General features: G+C 36.4%; 1 protein-coding gene across 6 annotated transcripts in view; it reads right to left on the reverse strand.

Annotated features, from left to right (window-relative positions):
• Positions 1 to 2,208: 2,208 nt before the first annotated feature.
• Positions 2,209 to 19,696, reverse strand: part of LOC124634981 (tyrosine-protein kinase Src64B) — a 66,775-nt gene continuing 49,287 nt past the window's right edge. For 4 of the 6 annotated variants that reach the window (XM_047170694.1, XM_047170692.1, XM_047170691.1 and 1 more), the window contains 6 exons: positions 8,789 to 8,872; positions 7,207 to 7,344; positions 6,570 to 6,780; positions 5,484 to 5,755; positions 4,898 to 5,085; positions 2,209 to 4,262 (listed from right to left, as the gene is read on the reverse strand). In XM_047170694.1, the coding sequence (XP_047026650.1) occupies positions 3,528 to 4,262; positions 4,898 to 5,085; positions 5,484 to 5,755; positions 6,570 to 6,780; positions 7,207 to 7,344; positions 8,789 to 8,837 (1,593 nt within the window). In that variant the 5' untranslated portion in view covers positions 8,838 to 8,872 and the 3' untranslated portion in view covers positions 2,209 to 3,527. The remainder of the gene's footprint in view (positions 4,263 to 4,897; positions 5,086 to 5,483; positions 5,756 to 6,569; positions 6,781 to 7,206; positions 7,345 to 8,788; positions 8,873 to 19,696) is intronic. The other 2 variants (XM_047170695.1, XM_047170696.1) reach the window with 2 other exon arrangements.

The following is a 19,696-nucleotide window of genomic DNA, read 5'->3' on the forward strand; positions in this document are numbered from 1 at the left end:
AAGAAATCGGTGCACTAACGTTGTGCGTCATTATTGTGTACGAAATTACAGTTATCGTCGAATAACTTTGCCGTCTTGAAGTTAGCCGTTTGACGCCTTGCATTTTAACTATAGTGAAGTAACTAGTAGGTATCCAGTTTCGGAGCGGCAGAATTATTTGAGGGAGACACACGTAACACTTAATTTCGGAATAATGTTCCTTCTCCATACTTAGCACAAATCATACTACGTGTAAAACAAAATTAATGCGTAATCGAATGTATTTTCTGAGATTTTCTTTAGATATATAAAAATAAATAAGAATTTAAATTTTACTGGAAAAATTTGATAAAAGATTAAGTTATATGTGTATTAGCATTTATACGTGATATTTAAGAATTACTTAATCCTAACTAATATTATAAATGAGAAAGTAACTCTGTCTGTCTGTCTGTCTGTCTGTCTGTCTTTTCTTCACGCCTAAACTACTGAATCGATTTGTGTGAAATTTGGTACAGATATAGTTAGAAACTTGAGAAAGGACATAGGATAGTTTTTATTACAAAAAAAAATATAAAAATAAAATTTATTCCGGACATATAGCGCCACCTATTGGTCAAACCAAAAATCTACCGGAAGTTACTATTCCACGCGAAAGAAGTCGCGGGCAAAAGCTATACCTATAAAATTTTCATAAACAGCAAAGAAAACTTGTTCTTATTGCTATTATTTTATTAGTTCAATAATGATAAACGGGGAAAACGCTAAGAAGAAGAAAAAGAATGATCCATTATTTATAGATAGAAATTGAGATGAAAGTCAAGTTGTAAAGTTTGATAAGTCCTGAAACGTGATATTCTTAGCATTTGAATATAATCTTCATAATATTATTTTAATGGGTAATTATAAGTGTAGCCACAAAATTATTTATTGGACACATGATTAAACTTCTAATTTTATAACTAAGCAACGGGGAAATGACATAGCCTCTAATAAACTAATTCGTCTTTTTTACAACGCCAACTAATAGAAAGCTTCAATAAAAGATCATCAATTATTGAGCCAAGAAAAACGAGATCAACGTTTTTCTTGGCTCGTTTTTTTTTTTTTGATGGTGGAATTTAATTTGGATTCATTTTATTTACTCAATTAAAAAACATTGTATTAAAAATTGAAGTTAGTGACGAAAACAAATCGCAGCAAAACCGACTCCACGTAGTCTTGTCTGCCCTACCCCTAGAGTGCAATTCTAAACCGCGTAGGCGCGGAGGGGCGAGGCGGCCTGCGAGCTGAGGCGCAGGTAGTTTTAACGCTCGCCGACGCGGCTGAGGCTGGCCAGAAAGCCGAAGCTGCGGCGGTGAGCGTGAAAACCATCTGCGACGATAAGCTCGCATGGGACCGCCGGAGCCGTGACAGAAGCCATGCTTGCTGCATGTTGCATGCTTACTTCCATGCTGGGTCAATTAATATGGGATGTGTTATATTTTAAACAAAAAACTCAGTACGAGTTAAAAAATTAGAAGCTAAATAAATATTTTTATGATGTCACACAATAGTATTTAAGAAGTTTACTGTTAGAATGCATGCTACAAATTTAGATGCAAAAAAATAACCATCATGCTGAGTTGTATTTAGAGTGGAAGATAACTCGTGGCTAAGATAATATTATTTAGATGCTCGACGCTTTATTAATTTTGGCTGACTTAGTAATTTAGAAGGCAACATACATTTTTGGGGGCGAATAATGATATTAAAAAGAAGCCTGTTTAAATAGCACCCTATTTTAATCGCATACGTTAATTGCTGGTATGTATTGTATATTCTTTAAAATTTCGTCCAAAATGTTTTTTTAATAAGGATTGTAAAATTGAATGACTTCCAAATGAGTGTCTACATCTTTGGATGGCAGTGATAGTAATTTATATGTAGTTATTATAATTAATGTATTTTACATTAGCCTTCAGAATTTAATTAGTTCAATTTGTATATGAGTGTAAATACATATCATGTCATGTATTTCTTAGAATTATTGATTTATGTAAGTTCCAATCAATAGTATATTGCGATTAAACTGCCAGATTTATATGTTATCTATACATTCAGTAAACAATATACAGTAAGCTGTGGTAAATATTGTTGACATTTTAAAATAATGAGAGCGTATTTACTGCCGCATTTAAGATGAAATTTGTAATTGTGTATAAAATTATGTAAATAAAAAATACAATATTTATATCAATGACATTTATTTTTCATTGTATGTACAAAATCTTATAAATCTAAACGTTTTCATACAAAAGTGTCCAAATTTAACGTGTTTGAATATTTGGAATGTTATTTAAGACACTATTTTCATTGGCTTTATACATTATCTAGGACGACAAAACGATTAAGTGGTTAAAGCATTTTAATACTTTTAGGCGAAATAAAAAAAACAATTTTGTGGTTAAATTTCGTGGTTATTTGAATAAACAACGGATCGATGATCAGTCGATATTAGAATCCAATTATATTAACAATTAATATTCTTTAAAGTTTAATACATGCGTCAAAAATGGGAATATTGGTCAAAATAATTAACATTATACAGGTCACAAGGTCTAACTACGCTATAAATTAAATACGCTTCTCTCTACATCTATCATTCGCTCTTAACGTACAATTAACTCTTTGGTATATGGTCCTAAAGCTAGTATTATTTGTCTTTTTACATGAGGGAGTTGGCCCCTTTGCAAGTGTTGTACGGATTTCTTGAGCACAGTTTATCACAATCAAGTACTTACTAGTCAATTTTGATTGAGGGAGCTACGTGACAACTTAAAGGGATAAACATTTATATCTTTTTTGAATATCATTTGCATGATATTGCAAAGGAGCCTTATAGAATTTATCAGTTCTGTTTGTCAAAGGGCAGGGAATTTGTACGCAAAACAAGAATAAACAAGGAATTGTGCGTCAACTTTAGAATTACTTGGAGTTACAAAGCGAGTGTAGCGTTGGACTCTGAGATCTTACTATACTCCAGTGTCAGGCCTTAAGTGATAAAAAAATATCACATATCACTTTAGAATATGAAAATATCGTGTTACATTTTCGTTTTAAACCTTATTGCTTATGTCATAGTGAACAATTTAGTTTGTACAAAATGCAAAACAACACTACCAGTGCTTATAAGCTACATAAATAATATTGAAAGTGAAATTTGCTCAATACTATAAATACTTAAGTTTATTTTAGTGGACTTAATCGTACATCAGTTTGTGTGTTGTCGTTCACTTAGGCTATGTATTTCGATATTAATTTAGACTCACAAAACAGAAGAGAAAAGCCGTCGACCAATAAAAAAGAAGCTCACACATTCCTGTATTGTTTTAGTTCAATAATGCTTTGAGTATAAAAATACTAAAAGTGGCTTTGTATGTGTGTGTGGACTGGGTATTGTAACGTTCGGTACGTGATCCACACACAGATATAAGCGATATTTGCTAAGAGGACCCTACACTGTCTCTCACGCTGCACATACAAAATTATTTCACTATATCACAGCACTAGTCTTGCACTTCTCTGTACGGTATCTCACTGGTCACTGTGAACGATTCGAAGTAGTGGTTTAGGAATTCGAACGTGGGCCGTTTTTCGGGAATGGCGTCCCAACATTGTAGCATCAGTCTATAGATATCGTCTGGGAGGTAGTGGCCGACCGGCTTGGGCATTCTGTAGCCTCGCTCCACTTGCTCTATCACATCCTTGCCATGGAGCCCTGGGTACGGTATCTGGCCATACGTGAACAGTTCCATTAACAGAATACCGTACGACCAGACATCGCTCTTAATTGAGAATCGTCCGTATATGATAGCTTCTGGCGCCGTCCACTTCACAGGGAAGCGGGAGCCTTGTTTGGGGCAATATTCGTTGTCTTCAATGACCCTAGCGAGTCCAAAGTCACATATTTTTGCTACGTTATTTTCACCTATTAACACGTTCCTAGCGGCTAAGTCTCTGTGTATCAACATTTTGGATTCTAAGTACTCCATGCCGGACGCGACTTGCGCGGCGACGTATACGAGGTCCTCGAACTGTAGGAACTTGCCCTCTCCGTTTCTGAGGAACTCGAGTAAGGAACCCTTGCTCATGTACTCTTGGACGATGTAGACTGGCTCCTGTGTTGAGCAGACGGCGTATAGTGCCACGAGGCGTTTGTGTCGGAACTTCTTCATGATGGCCGCCTCCTGTAAGAAGGCTTGCGTCGACATTGTGCCTTCTCTTAGTGTTTTTACGGCGACCTGTAATGAGAAAATTTTGCTATAGTGTTTTTAAGACAGAAAAAAGTTCTTTTATAGCTACAATACACTAAAGTATTAGTCCCATTAATTCAGTAAAAAGGCCCCACAAACAAAGGAAAATCAAAAAGAAATCTAGAAAGTACTCCAACATTATAACGTAGGTATTTGATTTGTATTGTGGTAAATTATTCGTTAAACAAATAAATGAAGGAGGAAAATGATAGTTTTCCTATGTCAAAATTAACCACATTCCTACAATATTGATATCTAACTATGGTAATTAGAGATATTCGCGATAATTCTTGGAAGTGATCTGACGTCAATTAATACGAAACCGCGATAAAGGGAAAATAGGTTTTGAATGTCTAAAATAACTAGACTAGTGAAAATTAGGAAGAGCACTAAGGAAGAAAACGGTTCCTTTTCCTATCTGTCTTTCAAAATCCAAGCAGCAAAAACGCCAAACATTTCAGAAAAAAGTCATCATCCTCCGAGCCTTTTTCCCAACTATGTTAGGGTCGACTTCCAGTCTAACCGGATGCAGCTGAGTACCAGTGCTTTACAAGGAGCGACTGCCCTATCTTACCTCCTCAACCCAGTTACCCGGGCAACCCAATATTACAGAAAAAAGTTACCTCAATATTGTTACGCCATTTCCCATAATAGACTTCTCCAAAGTTGCCTTGTCCCAGTTTTCTTATCAGTTGTATTTCGGACCTGGGTATTTCCCATTTATCCCTTAGTTCAGGGCCAAGGTCCCACATCTGTGGCTCTGGCTTGGGACACGGCCGGGCGAGCACGTGGCATAGACCTAGCGCATTTTCTGAAACACAATCAGTATCTTTTATTTAAATAGCGTTATGGTAATGTTAGTGGGCTGTTTTGGGATGATAAAAAGTTATGATTGTCTATGGTTACTAAGGTGATTGCTTAAAAAAAGATACTATGATTGTCTACTGTTAGTTATGGTATAAGTAATAGAATCCAAGATTATTTCTACGGATTAGTTCTTTAACTGCAAGAAAAGGTGTGGCAGTGTGTCTGAAGGAAGCACCACCCAATTTTGATGGATAAAAGCATTCATTAACTACATATTTTGCAAATGTTGTTTCGAAGATGAAGTATTATTATTGCCATTTTGTTATCTTTTTCACTGTCAGTATTAAACCACATCTACCTTCTACAATTTAAAAAAACAACAAAAACAAACTTATAACTCACTCGTATACGACATAACAAGGGCCGGCAAGCTCGGGAAGGTCTGATTGGTCGCGATATAAAAACCTCCATTGTCCAGCGGCTTAATCTTGTAATGTTTGACATGGTACCCTCTTCCCTCCTCCCAGTCTTTGACGCTCAGGCTGAACCCATGAGGATTATGTTCTGCTGGCCTCACGAGGAAGGTACCTCGAGGATTGCTTTCAGCCAACAGGAGCTTGTCAGCCTCCTTTCTTGAGACGTGGGGGAAGAACCAACTGCAACATGATGACGGCCTTTAGAAAAGTCGTTGATTAATAACACGAAGGGGAGGGTTGTGACCCATCACCGTATTTTTGTTGTTACCGCTGATGCTAGAATTAGGAAGCTGTAAAGATTAGTAGTGGAATCTATGCTTATAAATAAAGAGGAAAGATTATTGATGTATTTGCATCGGCTAATCTCGGGATCTTCGGAACTGATTTGAAGAGTTTTTTACTGTTAGGAAGCTGCGCTCTTTGGTACTGAACATGGGCTATGTTTTATCCAGGTTCGGGAATAAGTTTTTCTCGGGACGCGGGGGAAACTTTTCATAAGAATGATCTTTATGTTCCAGATTGATCCAGAAATAGCATCATCTACATATTTCTTAGGATGAGGTCCATAGTCTTAGGATGAGGATCTAACAATGGAAGAAACTTTTTAATGGTTAGAAAGCAGTATTTACATGTGTGTGTGAGGGAACTTCGGAAGCGAGTTTTTCAAGTTTGCGTAGGGAGATTTAAGAGGTATTAGGGAAAGGTCTAAGGAGTTTGCACAGTCGAACTTTCAAGATCTTGAACAAAACTTGTCCTCTTGTAGATTATACAGGGTTGAGTAATTTAGTTTACAAGTAAAGAAGCATTTGTCTATATTTATGTACAGGTATTAGTAACTATTTCTCTCATTTCATATTTAACTATTAGTGGTTAGTTAATTCTACAAAAACGTTATCAAATGAAGCTAGAAACTGCACAGTTTATGCAATTTTGACTAATTTCTTTTCGACCACCTACTCCTAGGCTTAAACAACTCCATTTACTACAAAATCTATTAAAACAAGACACTCACTCTTCACACTCCACAGAGCTTTCTTCAGCCACGAAATTGACTGGTACAAGTCCTTCTCTCCTAGTAGTAAGATGTAGGACCCTCCACCAATCAGGTTCGGCATCGCTCAGGACTTCCATGCGGTCTCCCTTGCGGAATGAAATGTCTGAGTCTGCGCGGGCTGTGTAAGCACATAGTGCTTTTACCACGCGACGACCACCGTTTGTTATACCTGAAATGGTTGAAGGTTGCTGTTATTTGCAGTGTTTGACTGTTTAGATAGATTGAGGTTACATACATGAATATGGTATGGTGATATACAGGGAGATACAAAAAGATTTAAACAAATGGTGAGGTGACTCTATTGTATATCCTAAGAAATGGATAGTTGCAACAGTTCCCGTTGAAAAAAAATCTCGGGTTCGGAAGCCACCCCCAACGTATTTGGGAAAAGGCTAGGCAAATGCTAATGATGGTTAGACATACTAAACAGTTATCGCCATCATCAGCTATCTTTTAGAAGAAATTTGATCGCGATAATCAGCTCTCCAATATTTCGATATTGGAGAGCTGATTGCTCACCTGAACTGCTCACCATCACATCTTCCACATAACTTCAGAGCTGTAGTAAATATGTTTATGTACATATGCTACTCACATTTGCCAGGATTCCGCGTGCGCACGATATCCGCAGGAGGGCGCGACAATACTCGCGTGTTGGGTTCACCTGTGTACCGCGTCTCCAACGATGACGGGCATGCTGTGAACCCCGCCTCGTTCTTGTACGCCGGATATACTGGAAAATATAGGGTATAACAATTAGTTTCACTTGTCTACAAACAGACTTGGTAAATCTTCTTTTGGGTGTATTAATAGTTAGGATCCTAAAACCCAACAACAGAATTTCTGCGACTGAACCATTATACGATGCCCTATTACCTCCCTACTGTAATTTATAAATGCCACAAAAGGCAGTGCCTTTATTAATTGAGTAGCTCCCGTTAGATCACAGCAGGATTTATTCAGCAGGAAAGTTATTTCACACTTCTTTGATTTAAATATTGACGAACCGTTGAAATGTTCTCAGCCTTGCCTTTCGTGACTTTCACGAGTCTCGCAAACAGCTGACGCTTTTTATGTGTTTTTTTAGCACTCAATGTGACTGAGTAATCTCCACATGAGCCAACTCTAGCGAAGGGTTCTTTTGGCAAACTTTTGGGTTACCAAAAATCACGTTTTCAATTGAACCTGTCTTCACATTTCCGAAATATTATCGTAATCATAGAACCAACATCTGGGTGTTCAAATCACCCTTGACCTCTCGTACGAAAATTAATTAATAACATCGAATCAGTAATTGCGTTTGATTCATATGACCACTGAGGTGCAATTAATATTGTTTCCAAACAATGCACATGACCTCAAACTGGTGTCTAAGTAGAATAGTAACGAATGAACGCGAATTGCGTCTAATGGCCGGTTTTAACATCGTGCGAAAAAATCTAGCACCATTGTTCTTTTCAAGGAAATAGGTTGTGTTCGGCTGTTTAAAAGGAATCCACTCTTGTTGCTCACAGCTTTGTGATAAAAATATACTGTTCTTAGAGTTTTTTTTTTCGAGTCCTTGATGAAAATGGTTTTTGCATAGTGGCCATCTTTGAAGCTAATCAAGGAGTGTTTTGTTGAATTTTGATGGTTGGCTAATCAAGAAAATATTGAATTTTAGGTTCTTATCCTGTTTTCATGGATAGAATATCGAATAGTAAAGACCCAGCTCTAGACGACTTTAGAAAACAATTAAGATGTAAAAAGTTGAGTATCTCAAGTCTCAGAACAAAGTCTTGTTAAGTGCTATATAAGTAGTCGAAGTTTTAGTAGTGCTAAGAGAACTTTGCTGAGCGATAGACAAGCGTTAACTTGATACTTATCGATAGATTGGAGAATAATTTCTTGCATCGATTGGTGTTTCTTTCTTTAGCTATAAGTCAACGAAGCCTGCGTGTGAAGTCTTTTTGAGCAGTTTTTTATCATGTCACAATGTCTTCGGCTATTTTGATTTCAACGATACAAGTCCCTGTGCTTTTAGGATCATAGGTACTCTTAGATATAATGGCATAGGTAACTGTAACTATTTGTATTTAGGGATAGCTGCCTCTTTGACGAAAACTCTGAACGCTAACCAAAGGGCTTTTTCACCCAAATAAAAGTCTAAAACTGCAGTACAACGTAATAAAACTCACCCAAAGGCCTATCTGGGTCATGGCGGCGGCTGCAACACTTGTTACCCATGGCGCGGCCCGCCGGTTCGCCGCGCCAAGCCGCTCCTGAAATTAAAAGAGTATAACATTAGCGATATAGAAATATGGCGGCCATTACGTCAAGGTGTGTGTGGATTAATAGCAAGGGGTGTGTTTCATATGATGTGGATGACTTGTATGAAGGAGTCTAATGGAAGAAGACATACTAAGTTGATCTATATCTCTAAAGAGTTTCATTTGTTTGAATGATCTAAACACAGCACCTACAGAATCAATTAGATAAATAGAGGTATTATTTCAGTGTCAGATAGCCGATTTATCGCAAAAGACTAAGCTTTTCTTTCCTTTTAATTGCGTAGGGACGCGGGCAGAGCTGCGTCAGACATTTTACCTACTCCTAAATAAGATTGGGATTAGGGCAGCCTTACACATAAAGACATTTTTTCACAATGATTTTGCGTAGGAACACATAGAAGGGTACAGAATTTAAAAATAGCCCCGGGTAAAAGATTTGACTTGTAATGTGGTTTAGCAGTTCACCTGACTTGGAAGTTCGATTACGAAATAAACTAAGAATAAATATTTCGCTGAGTAATCGAGGACCGTACCCTTTTTGAATGGACAAGTATTGTGAATGAATGGTTTAGGTAACCCCTTCGTATATCTACCCTACTAACTATTACATACTACGACCCTTTATATTGAGGATTCGTGATTTTATTCATGATCTCTTCTCGTATCCCTAAAATAGAAATCTCCAAATATCTCGTAGCCTGGATCTGTTTCCATATGTAACTATGCCTGTGTATGTATTTGTGTTCTAAACTGTGAAGAATAGTGTTTCATAATGTCAGTCAAATATATAACTGTTTGTAATAAAGCTTATGAACTATCATCATCGAGTAGTAAGTAGGTTAACAGTGTTATCGTGACTGATAACAATGAAAACACTGACACAATTGATGTTAATGTTTTGTTTTATTTTATTTTGTTTTGGACTATTATAATGTTTTATTTTATTAGATAACTAGCTTCTGCCCGCGACTTCGTACGCGGATCCTGTCCCTTATGCCAGCGACTATGGGGTCAGCAAAATCAAAGATCTGAATAGTCGCAATAGACGTGACCATAGGGATAAAAGTAGTGATTCTAATTAGACCGCATTTAAGTTGTGTGTGGCAAAAATATTACACGTAGGTATTATTTCGTAAAAAAACATTAAATAGATGACAAAGTCGTGGTGACTTAGTGGAATTCGTGGTGGTTTAGTGGGTAGAGAACCAATCTCTCAAGTATGAGCGTGCGTCTTTGATTCCAGGTCTGGCAAGTGCCTGCCAATGCAACTTTTCTAAGTTCGTATGTACTTTCTACGTATATTTTGGATACCAATGACCGTTATTTGGAGGGGATGTTAAACTGTAGGTTCCGACTGTCATTGAACATTCTTGGCAGTCGTTATGGGTAGTCAGAAGCCAGTAAGTCTTACCAAGGGGTAACCGGGTTGTGGAGGTCAGATAGGCAGTCGCTCCTTGTAAAACACTGGTACTCAGTTGCATCGTGACTGGAAGTCGACCCTAACATAATTGGGACAAAGGCTCTTGAGATAATAACGACAATAATAATGAGATATAGGCACCGCAAGACATCTGAGGCTGATGACGGGGAGTAGCGACCCCGCGGGGCTATATATACTGAGTTCTCCAGGGAGAGTATACTGTCCCCCATCTCCGGCCGGTCGGAGTGAACCATGACGGGGGTAGGTCTCACGCCTCTGGCTTGGCTTGGCCGTCCAGAGTGGAGTCGCTAGAGCAGGATTAGTGGCCCTGCTCGGAGGGTAGGTGCCTCATGGTATGCACAGGGAGCGCGTAATCCGCGTTTAAAGTCCGCCGAGGTATCCTCACCCTTCAGCCGCTCATGTCCCTATTGCCCTCTTGTTGCTATTCAGTGACTGGTTACAGTAAGTGAGGTGGCGAGTCTCCACCTGCCGTTTTTACATGTACCTAATACATTGTCATCCACTAACATCCCATCAAAATAGCCCAAGTAGTTTTCCTCCATAGTTAGCAATAGTTTAGCACAGAACCGGGGATTGTCTTTTTTTTAACGACGTCCACCGGGGATTGTCCTTGGGTTCATTTCTATAGTGTATAAAGGGATAATCGTCGGTTTTGTGTCACCATTTCATTAAAGTTGTCTCAAAAGGGCTTCAGCGTGTTGGCTTCGACCCCACGTTTGCCTCCCAAAAATTTGGAACTCTGTAGTCCCGAGGTCTGGAAGAGATATACAAAATAATAATGAAGATAAAACGCAACAAAGTTAGAGAGTGGAGGCTCGTGACGCCACGTCTAGGTATGTAAAATTTGTACTAAGCAGTGACTTAACACGAAATTCAAGCGTTGTTGTATCTTCGTTATTATTTGTTTGTGAGAGAGAGAAAAGAAAAATGCGTGTCCATTATTTTAGGGTTATCTAAAAGACGGACTAATTACTTATTTTGATTCACTATACCTATTTCATAACATTCATTTCTATACATTTCAAGTGTAGTATTGCTCTTGAAGTTCCACATCAGGTGTTCCAGATCTTCGATGTTTACACGTCAATAGAGAGTGCTTATCAGATTGAACCACTTTTGCTAAAACGTCATATCTTTATAAGCTATAGTCTAGCTGGGCTCCTGGGTTTCCACATTAGGTGTTTTACATCTTCAATTTTTATAAGTCAACAGAGAGTGCTTATCAGATTGAACAACTTTTGCTAAAACGTCATACCTCTATATGCTATAGTCTAGCTGGGCCCCTGGAGTTCCACATCAGGTGTTTTAGATCTTCAATTTGTATAAGTCAATAGAAAGTGCTTATCAAATTGAACAACTTTTGCTAAAACGGCATACCTGTATATGGTACAGAGAAGCTGGGCTCTTCGGGTTCCACATCAGGTGTTCCAGATCTTAAAATTTATAATCTCAGCTGAAAATGCTCATCAAATGGAACAATTTTTGCCACGGCACCATATTTGTATCTCTTATAGTTTTATTGGTCTGTTGGAGTTCTGCATCAGGTCTTCAAGTTTCGAAGATAAATTATAGCCTATATGTTGACCAGGCCTAATACTGATACAACAAAGAAAAAATCATTGAAATCCGTTCAGTAGTTCGGAAGATTAGCGTGTACAAACAAACAGACATACAGACATACAGACATACAGACAAACAGACAGAATTTTTTTTTTGGATTTGTGCTCCATTACTGTTTCTAAACCCCACCCAATTATTATTTTTTTAATATATTCAATGTACAGACACAGTTTTTTTACAGATTTATTATATGTATATAGAAGATATAGATAGATTAATGTGTGTTTTTATAAATAGTAATTACAATTTAAGAAGTAATGACTTCAAAGTTTAAACAGGAAAAAATACAATAAAGTTTTAAATGATTTTCAAAAATCTTAAGTTATATTGAAACATGGTTTAGGTTTAAAGCATATTTGTTCTTAGTTAATGAAGTGTAAACGAAACCTAAAGATAGTATTAATTAAAACTTTTTTAATATTTCTACTAAGTACGCCAACAGTTTACATGCGGTAAATATTTGTTCTGTTTCGTATCGTACGAAATAATGACATAATCAAGTAAGAAAACTTGTAGTGTTTGTTCTTACGAATAATGGCGTACAAGAAAATAATATAATAATTTCGTATACTTTGCTACACGCGTGGGTTCGTAGGTTCGTACATATTTATGTAACAATATTGGCTGCTAATAATACTACTACAAGCCATTTCCTATTTGCCCTTTGCAGGGCTACGGTCTAATCTTAACATAAAAAGCCTAAAAATCATTCATGTTTTCGTATTTAGCATGTCCTATGAAACCTGTACCTACACATTTATTCTTATTCGTAGGCTTGTATTCTCTGGCATTATTTTATGTGTATTGGCCTCTTGAATTTAAATGTACCTACGAAAGTGTATTAAGTGATCCAAACTTTAATATTACCGGTATGCCTATAGAAAGAAAATAATTCAAAAATTTTAACCCACACACACTCACCACAATAATTTATTTCTAACAAGAAATAGTTTAACAGCTGTACATTTACGTGGATAGTAAGCAAAAAATACATGAGAATAGATTTACGACTAACCAACGCAGCATTCGAAATCTTTTCGGTTAAAGTAACAGGATCAAAGCGAGTTCATTCATTCGATAGTTGTTAGAAGAGCAGGTAAAAACGTATTGGTCAGCTCTCAGAAGTATGCCAATGTTTAAGAGAGACTACAAACGAACTTTTAATAGGCCGATAGTTTGTTTGTCAATATGAAGATGAATGTTAGTAAGCATATAGCAGCACTCAGGTATTTGGCCGACTTAAGTCTTCGATTCAATTCAGATTATTTCTCAAAAAAAAAAATCCATCGAACCAACAATTGTCGGCCAATTAATTGGTTACTCTGCAGTGTGCTGGTAGGGTAATAGTATGATTATACTACAAGATTTTTTTAAATTGTATGTCATCAAAGGACTAAAATAATAGCTGGTTGAATTTAGTTAACTTTATAATAATAGATGACCGGATTCTGAATTACAAATTAATGTTAAGTAAGTAAATAATTAAGCATTCTGTTTTTGAAATGATAAATGTTATTGGCTGGTTTCTCAGTAGAGAATTAACGCTAAGTAAATACTTTCGTACAAATCAAAATTATATTTCACTGAGTAAGTAAATGGTCGCAAATCTAATCTCACTTATACAGTTTTCTTATTTGTGATGAAGTCAAAGGGATACCTACTTTACTTACGGCTACATTTACATAACACTGGTGCTTTTCTTAATTAAAGTTTTGTCTACGTGTATTGTTAGATCCAGAAAGCAGGAAAATATTGCCGAAATCAATTTCTTCTTCAAGTGAATACCGAGAACCTTTCTTAATTACTATGCTATCTGAATAGTAATGAATGATACTCACATTTCCAAGATTGAAAATTTTGAGTAAATTAAAAAGAAACACAATCAACAAAAGCTTGTGTACTTTCTGTAGATTGTTCGTCAACGATTTAGGGTTAAAACGGCCACGTCACGTTATCAGCTGGAGCTAATGAACTTGTGCCGAGCCCCGCTTTGATAAACGGTACGACGATAACTTTCATTGCTGAGACGCAGTTTGATAATAGCAGCGAAGCTTCGGGGAATTCAGACGGGAATATTAATTAAATGCGCATATGGAGTGTTCTACGTCTCGTTTAGCTGGGAATTTGATGAGGAAGTAAATACGGTTGATTATTTCTTTTTCGCCTTAAATAAATGGTAGGATATGTCTCCTTTTTACACGCTTTTTATTAGCTTCACCTGTATGTTTGTATGTTTGTAACCGACTTCTTTGGGCGCGATTTTGACCCACTTTAAATGGCCAGATTTCGTTCAAACTTTGTAGATTTATTGAGGACCGATGACAATACACTAATTTGATAAAATTATTCCATTTTTAACCGACTTCCCAAAAAGGAGGAGGTTACACATACACATCGATTACTCCGAGGTTTATAGACCGATTTACGTGATTCTTTTTTTGTTCGACTCGGAATAGCTGGCAGTTGGTCCCATAGTCATCAGGTTAGGATCTGATGATGGAAACCCTGAGAAATCGAGGGCAACCTTCAAAAGTTGTAGGCATACATAGGGTAAAAACTTGACACTCAGGTGTACGCCTAAAAGCACTATTCAACTGTGAAGATTTGGAGCTGACCTGATGATGGAGACCAGAGAGGGTCGAGGGAACTCGACAACTGAATATGTAAACTACCTCGTGTTTGGGCTTAGATTATTCGTATTGACAAGACCTATGCAACAGTGAAGGTTTGGAGCTGACCTGATGATGGAGACCAGAGAAAGTCGAGGGAACTCGACAACTGAATATGTAAACTACCTCGTGTTTGGGCTTAGATTATTCGTATTGACAAGACCTATGCAACAGTGAAGATTTGGAGCTGACCTGATGATGGAGACCAGAGAAAGTCGAGGGAACTCGACAACTGAACATGTAAAATACCTCGTTTGGACTTATATTCTTTGTATTGATGAGAACTTCCCACATGTATGGATAGTGACAACTATTCGTATCACTGAAAAGCTTTGAATAAATAACCTTTTTACAAAAAAATTAAACCGACTTCCCAAAACACTAAAAAGCAAAAAAAAACTAATTTTAGGTGCACCGGCCTAGAAGTCGGTGGCAAAATTAACTTAGTAACATCCATTAGACACCGACTTCTAGGCTTTTCAATTTGCAAAATATGATTTTTGTTAATTTACCTATATAATTTTCATCTATAGTCGATAAGGTAAGAAAATTAATTAAAATTTTCTAGAATTTTTCTCTACAGTCGATAAGGCAGGACTCGATGTAAATTTTTATTTCCAATAATTATCTTTAGCCGTTTTCTCTAATATTGACAATTTTTTGTATACTAAAGAGAATTTTAATTCTACAAAACAAATAATAGTTTTGAAACAAACTAAAAAGTAGAAAATAAATAATAGTTTAAAAAAAAACTAAAAAACACGCTTTTTATAGAAAAACGAACTAAAAATTAGAAAATAAATTTTAATGGATTTAAATTAAGAAAACAGTGTTAAAAATTTCAATGAATATAAATTAATAATAGTATGAATACAAAAAAAATATTTTAAAAAAGCGTGGGGTGCTTTTAAGATATTATCGAAATGAAAATCACTGTACTCATATCTGTCAATAAAATATTTAGAACTATTGACACCATGCACCCCACGCTTTTTTAAATATTTTTTTTTGTATTCACACTATTATTAATTTATATTCATTGAAATTTTTAACACTGTTTTCTTAATTTAAATCCATTAAAATTTATTACTTTTAAGCATGCTTAAGTTTACCTGAAATAGGTGACAAAACAAACAATAATAGAGCATAAAATGTGAAACAAACGCGTCATCGAATTCCAAAGTTATTGAGTTTCGCATAGAGGAACTATTGGAAACTGTCGATAACATTTCGCATCGTCATTGAATAAACGAATAACTGAAAAAAATACCGGTGATATCGGTATGTGTAGCAGACGTTCATTATTAAAAACGGTTTGATTCCATTTTTAATTCAGAGCCAGCTGTTCGCCTTTTGCAGTTTTATAGAACAATTACATTTATTCAGGCCTGGCTATGCCTCTACGTCGATGATATAATCAACCTCTAAAAAATCAATTACGAGTTCAATCGTAACATGTGATACAGAAACATAATTTGCATAACATATAGATGTGGTTTCATTATTCATTTGATACTAGGTGTCACGATAAAAGCTATCTGAATTTGTAATATGACATCACTTTTAATGCGAAGCGAATTTGTCCCAATTTGCTGTGTTATTAAAATTGATGGTCCTGTTTAAGTATTTTGTTAAATTAACAAGGGCGGCCAGTGCTAGGATTTCCGGCCCTTTTAGTTTCCGAGATTGTGGGGCACGAAACAGGATTGGCCCTTTGATTCCCATGGGTGTGGTTAGATGTGGTTGCGAGTTTCCCTTCGTTAAAGGGGTCTAAAGAACATAGCAACACTTTACCTGATAGCTACTTGTTCTCAAAGGGAATAAAATTAAGTGTGATAGTCCTTTGGAATGTAAGAACAATAGAGTAGACGGGAAATTCCTCAGCAAACGAGTCAGAAAATATGTACATTTTAACAATTTAATTATTAATGGCGATTGCTTGAGTATGTTCGGAGCACGTGAGGAAGCCAGAATAATTATTGCATTTTTCCCCTATTGGTTATTCTCATAAATATTTTGTTAATTCCCGAGTCAGGGGCAGTCTTTGCGTAAATCAATAAAACCATACATTCTTTCGGTTACTGTGTGTAGTTAAATTCGGATGACGAGGGTAAGACACATTAGCTAATAGGTGAACCTTAAATAATTTAGTACCTCGTGTGGTAGATAACTATGCCACTTACTGGAGAAGGGTATTACTAAATCTCCAATGTTGGATGGTAGGTCATATTAGGTAATTCTGTGACATAGTGGGCGTTTACGGGATACATTTGATTCTCAGTATTTTGTTGTGACGTCAAAGTTATCTCGTACACCATTCAGACTATTATTAAAATATCAGTCACACACAATAAGGGTTTATTTATTTCCTTCTATTAATATTAGCGTAATGGTAGGACTGATTCGTTTCTAATACTCGTAATCGTAAGATCGATAAATTGTACGTAGCGATCTTAAACGTGTGCCCGTCCGTGGACAATTCGATTAGGTACGGCACGAGTAGATTTTAGTAATGTAGAAATGTTGATAGAAGTCAAGAAATTCGTCACAATAACTCAATATTATACAAAGGAATAGTTCAAATCCATATTCCATGACACATTATTCGCACTAAAAGCTGTTGCCTAATAACATGAAAGTTAAGATAATCAGAGCATAGAAGTTCAATCAAGCTGCTATCGATGGCGTATATCTGGCACAGTTGAGCCGGTTAAACGTTGTTCCCACGACTTGAAGCTCATGATAACAGGTGATGTATCGGCGCGATAGCTGTGTGTCGATGATAACAACAGTGATTTATAATGCCGAACACTCATATAGACGGGGGAAAGTTGGGTGAAAGATAAGCGTTTGGTGCTAGTTTTTGGAAATCGAAATTAGAATGTAGGTCGTCTAAAACGCAATTTTAATGATTCGTTAAACTTGTTATTTGTAAAACGGAAAGAAGAAGTATAAAGGATGTTCATGAAAGTAATGCAGTGGTAACATGTTTAACCAACTCAAGAACTTAAATAGGCTTCGATAAATTACTTCTAACGTAACCTTATGTTGCTGGATAACGGTCTGTTATAAACGACTAAAAAACTTTAATAAGACAGAAATGCCGAAGACATCTGTGGTTTCAATACACCTTAGGGTTACGGTTTTTTATCGAAGAATGAAAACGTACGGATGCCACCTGACGAAGTAATCATGTGTCCACATAAAACGCAAGTGGCAGGTGACGGTTTTGGTATTAGCATAGATTAAATACTTCATTATGGAAAGAGGACCTCCTAGAATAACGGAACTCTAGAAGTCAGATAAAGCTGTCTCTTAAGACGTCAAGATTATAATCAAAGAGAAAGTGCTTTCTGTTCACGACTGTTTAGGCAATATACTAAACAAACAAGCGATGATCAAAACAAACCTTTAATTGCGACCTCAAAATCGTACTCTACAAACCGCATAACGGCGAAACCAAATGTTAATTGATGCCGAAACTGCTAATTTAATACTTCGCTGTAACTAACACGAGGCAAGATTCCGCTTTAATTTTCACCGACCTTCTAGAGACCTATAAAAACAAAACAGTTCCTAAATTAAAATACACCAGGTTTTCAATGAAATTGCGAAAATATTTTCAATTAACGAGAATAATGAGGAAATGTTTATCAACTTCTGCAAAACGTGTTTTGATAAAAAAGAAGAATTACGAAGTTGTAACAATTTAATGGTCATTTTCATAGCTCTCTATTCGCAAACCTGTAAAGAGATCCAGTTTAACGATGCAATATTTGAATTCGACAAGGATTATAAAGTTTACACATTATTACGTAGTTAGTGTATTTATTGCTTCCTGTTTTACTGAACATATGGCGAACGCGAGCATTTCTATGAATTCCTTATGCAATTCACTTTGATGGCATGAAATGTGGGCCACAGTTAACTAGTGCCAACCTGTACTGTAAAATTTTATCGTAATTTAAATGAGGATTGTTCAAGTGGATGTCCACTTTTTTTTGTTTGTCAAAGGTAAACAAAGAATCTTTATTTAACTCTCAGCTGTCCACTCTAGACAAAAGTTCTTTGTAATAACAATAAGAACAAGTGTTCACTTTTATCTCTAGTAAAATTGGTTCTTTGATCTCGGGTCTCTTTAGTCTAAGAAAAATATTCCTCGAAAGTTACTCTCCGAAATTGGAACCAAAGTAGTAAAACGTAGGTATCCTAAACTCAGTCATAAGTTAGATTTCTTTTTGGATTCATCATTAAAGTCTTCTCTTGCTATTTGAACACGTGTGTTTGATATTTGAACCTCTAACAGACTGGCTGCCAGTTTACCGTTTCGTATCCGCACTTCGTAATCAAGATTGGTTGTTATTAAAACGTCTTCCTTATAAGTACGGAATTCGTAGTTAATTCAGAAAGCACTCGACATCGACGTTCGACGTTTTGTCAACACTCCTCGCGTACAGAATACACAATAACATCCGGTGATACAATGAAAGAGCATTAATGTCTTAAAGTTATCGTACGACTTCAAAATTCCAATCGTACTTATTTTGTGATAATTTCTACATTTACATTTGTTTCCTAGAATTCGGGCCAGCAAGTTTGATTACATGCAAACCGCATGCGAGTTATCCTTGCACGAACAAGGGCCTCCTAACTACATTACAAGTCTCCAACAATGTTAAGCAATACAATTGAAATTAAAGGGGAAATAAATAATTCAGGTGTCTGAAAAATTGAATGAAGGAAGACCCGAAATTAATAAACAGACGATACGGAAGAGCAAAGCGTTAAGCGAACAAGGCGATAAAACTAACTCAGCCGTGCTTGAGTGAATTCATATGTTCTGTCCATTAAATAAGCGGAAACTTAAAATATAATAATAGAAACCACGTATTTAAGTAAAAACCATGACAAAGCTAATCACATAAGCACTTAACGTTGATGTCAAAACACAATTATCCGTAACCTTCACAGATAAATGTGCAGGTGCGGATGGCTCGGGTTTCTACGTTTATAAATACAGTCCCTAAGCACGATATGCTTTAAATCTACTTTCAGCGTCATAACCATGTTGCTGACAACTGGGGA

The sequence above is a fragment of the Helicoverpa zea genome, chromosome 12 (genome assembly GCF_022581195.2).
Source record: "Helicoverpa zea isolate HzStark_Cry1AcR chromosome 12, ilHelZeax1.1, whole genome shotgun sequence".
NCBI classification, from domain to species: Eukaryota; Metazoa; Arthropoda; class Insecta; order Lepidoptera; family Noctuidae; genus Helicoverpa; species Helicoverpa zea.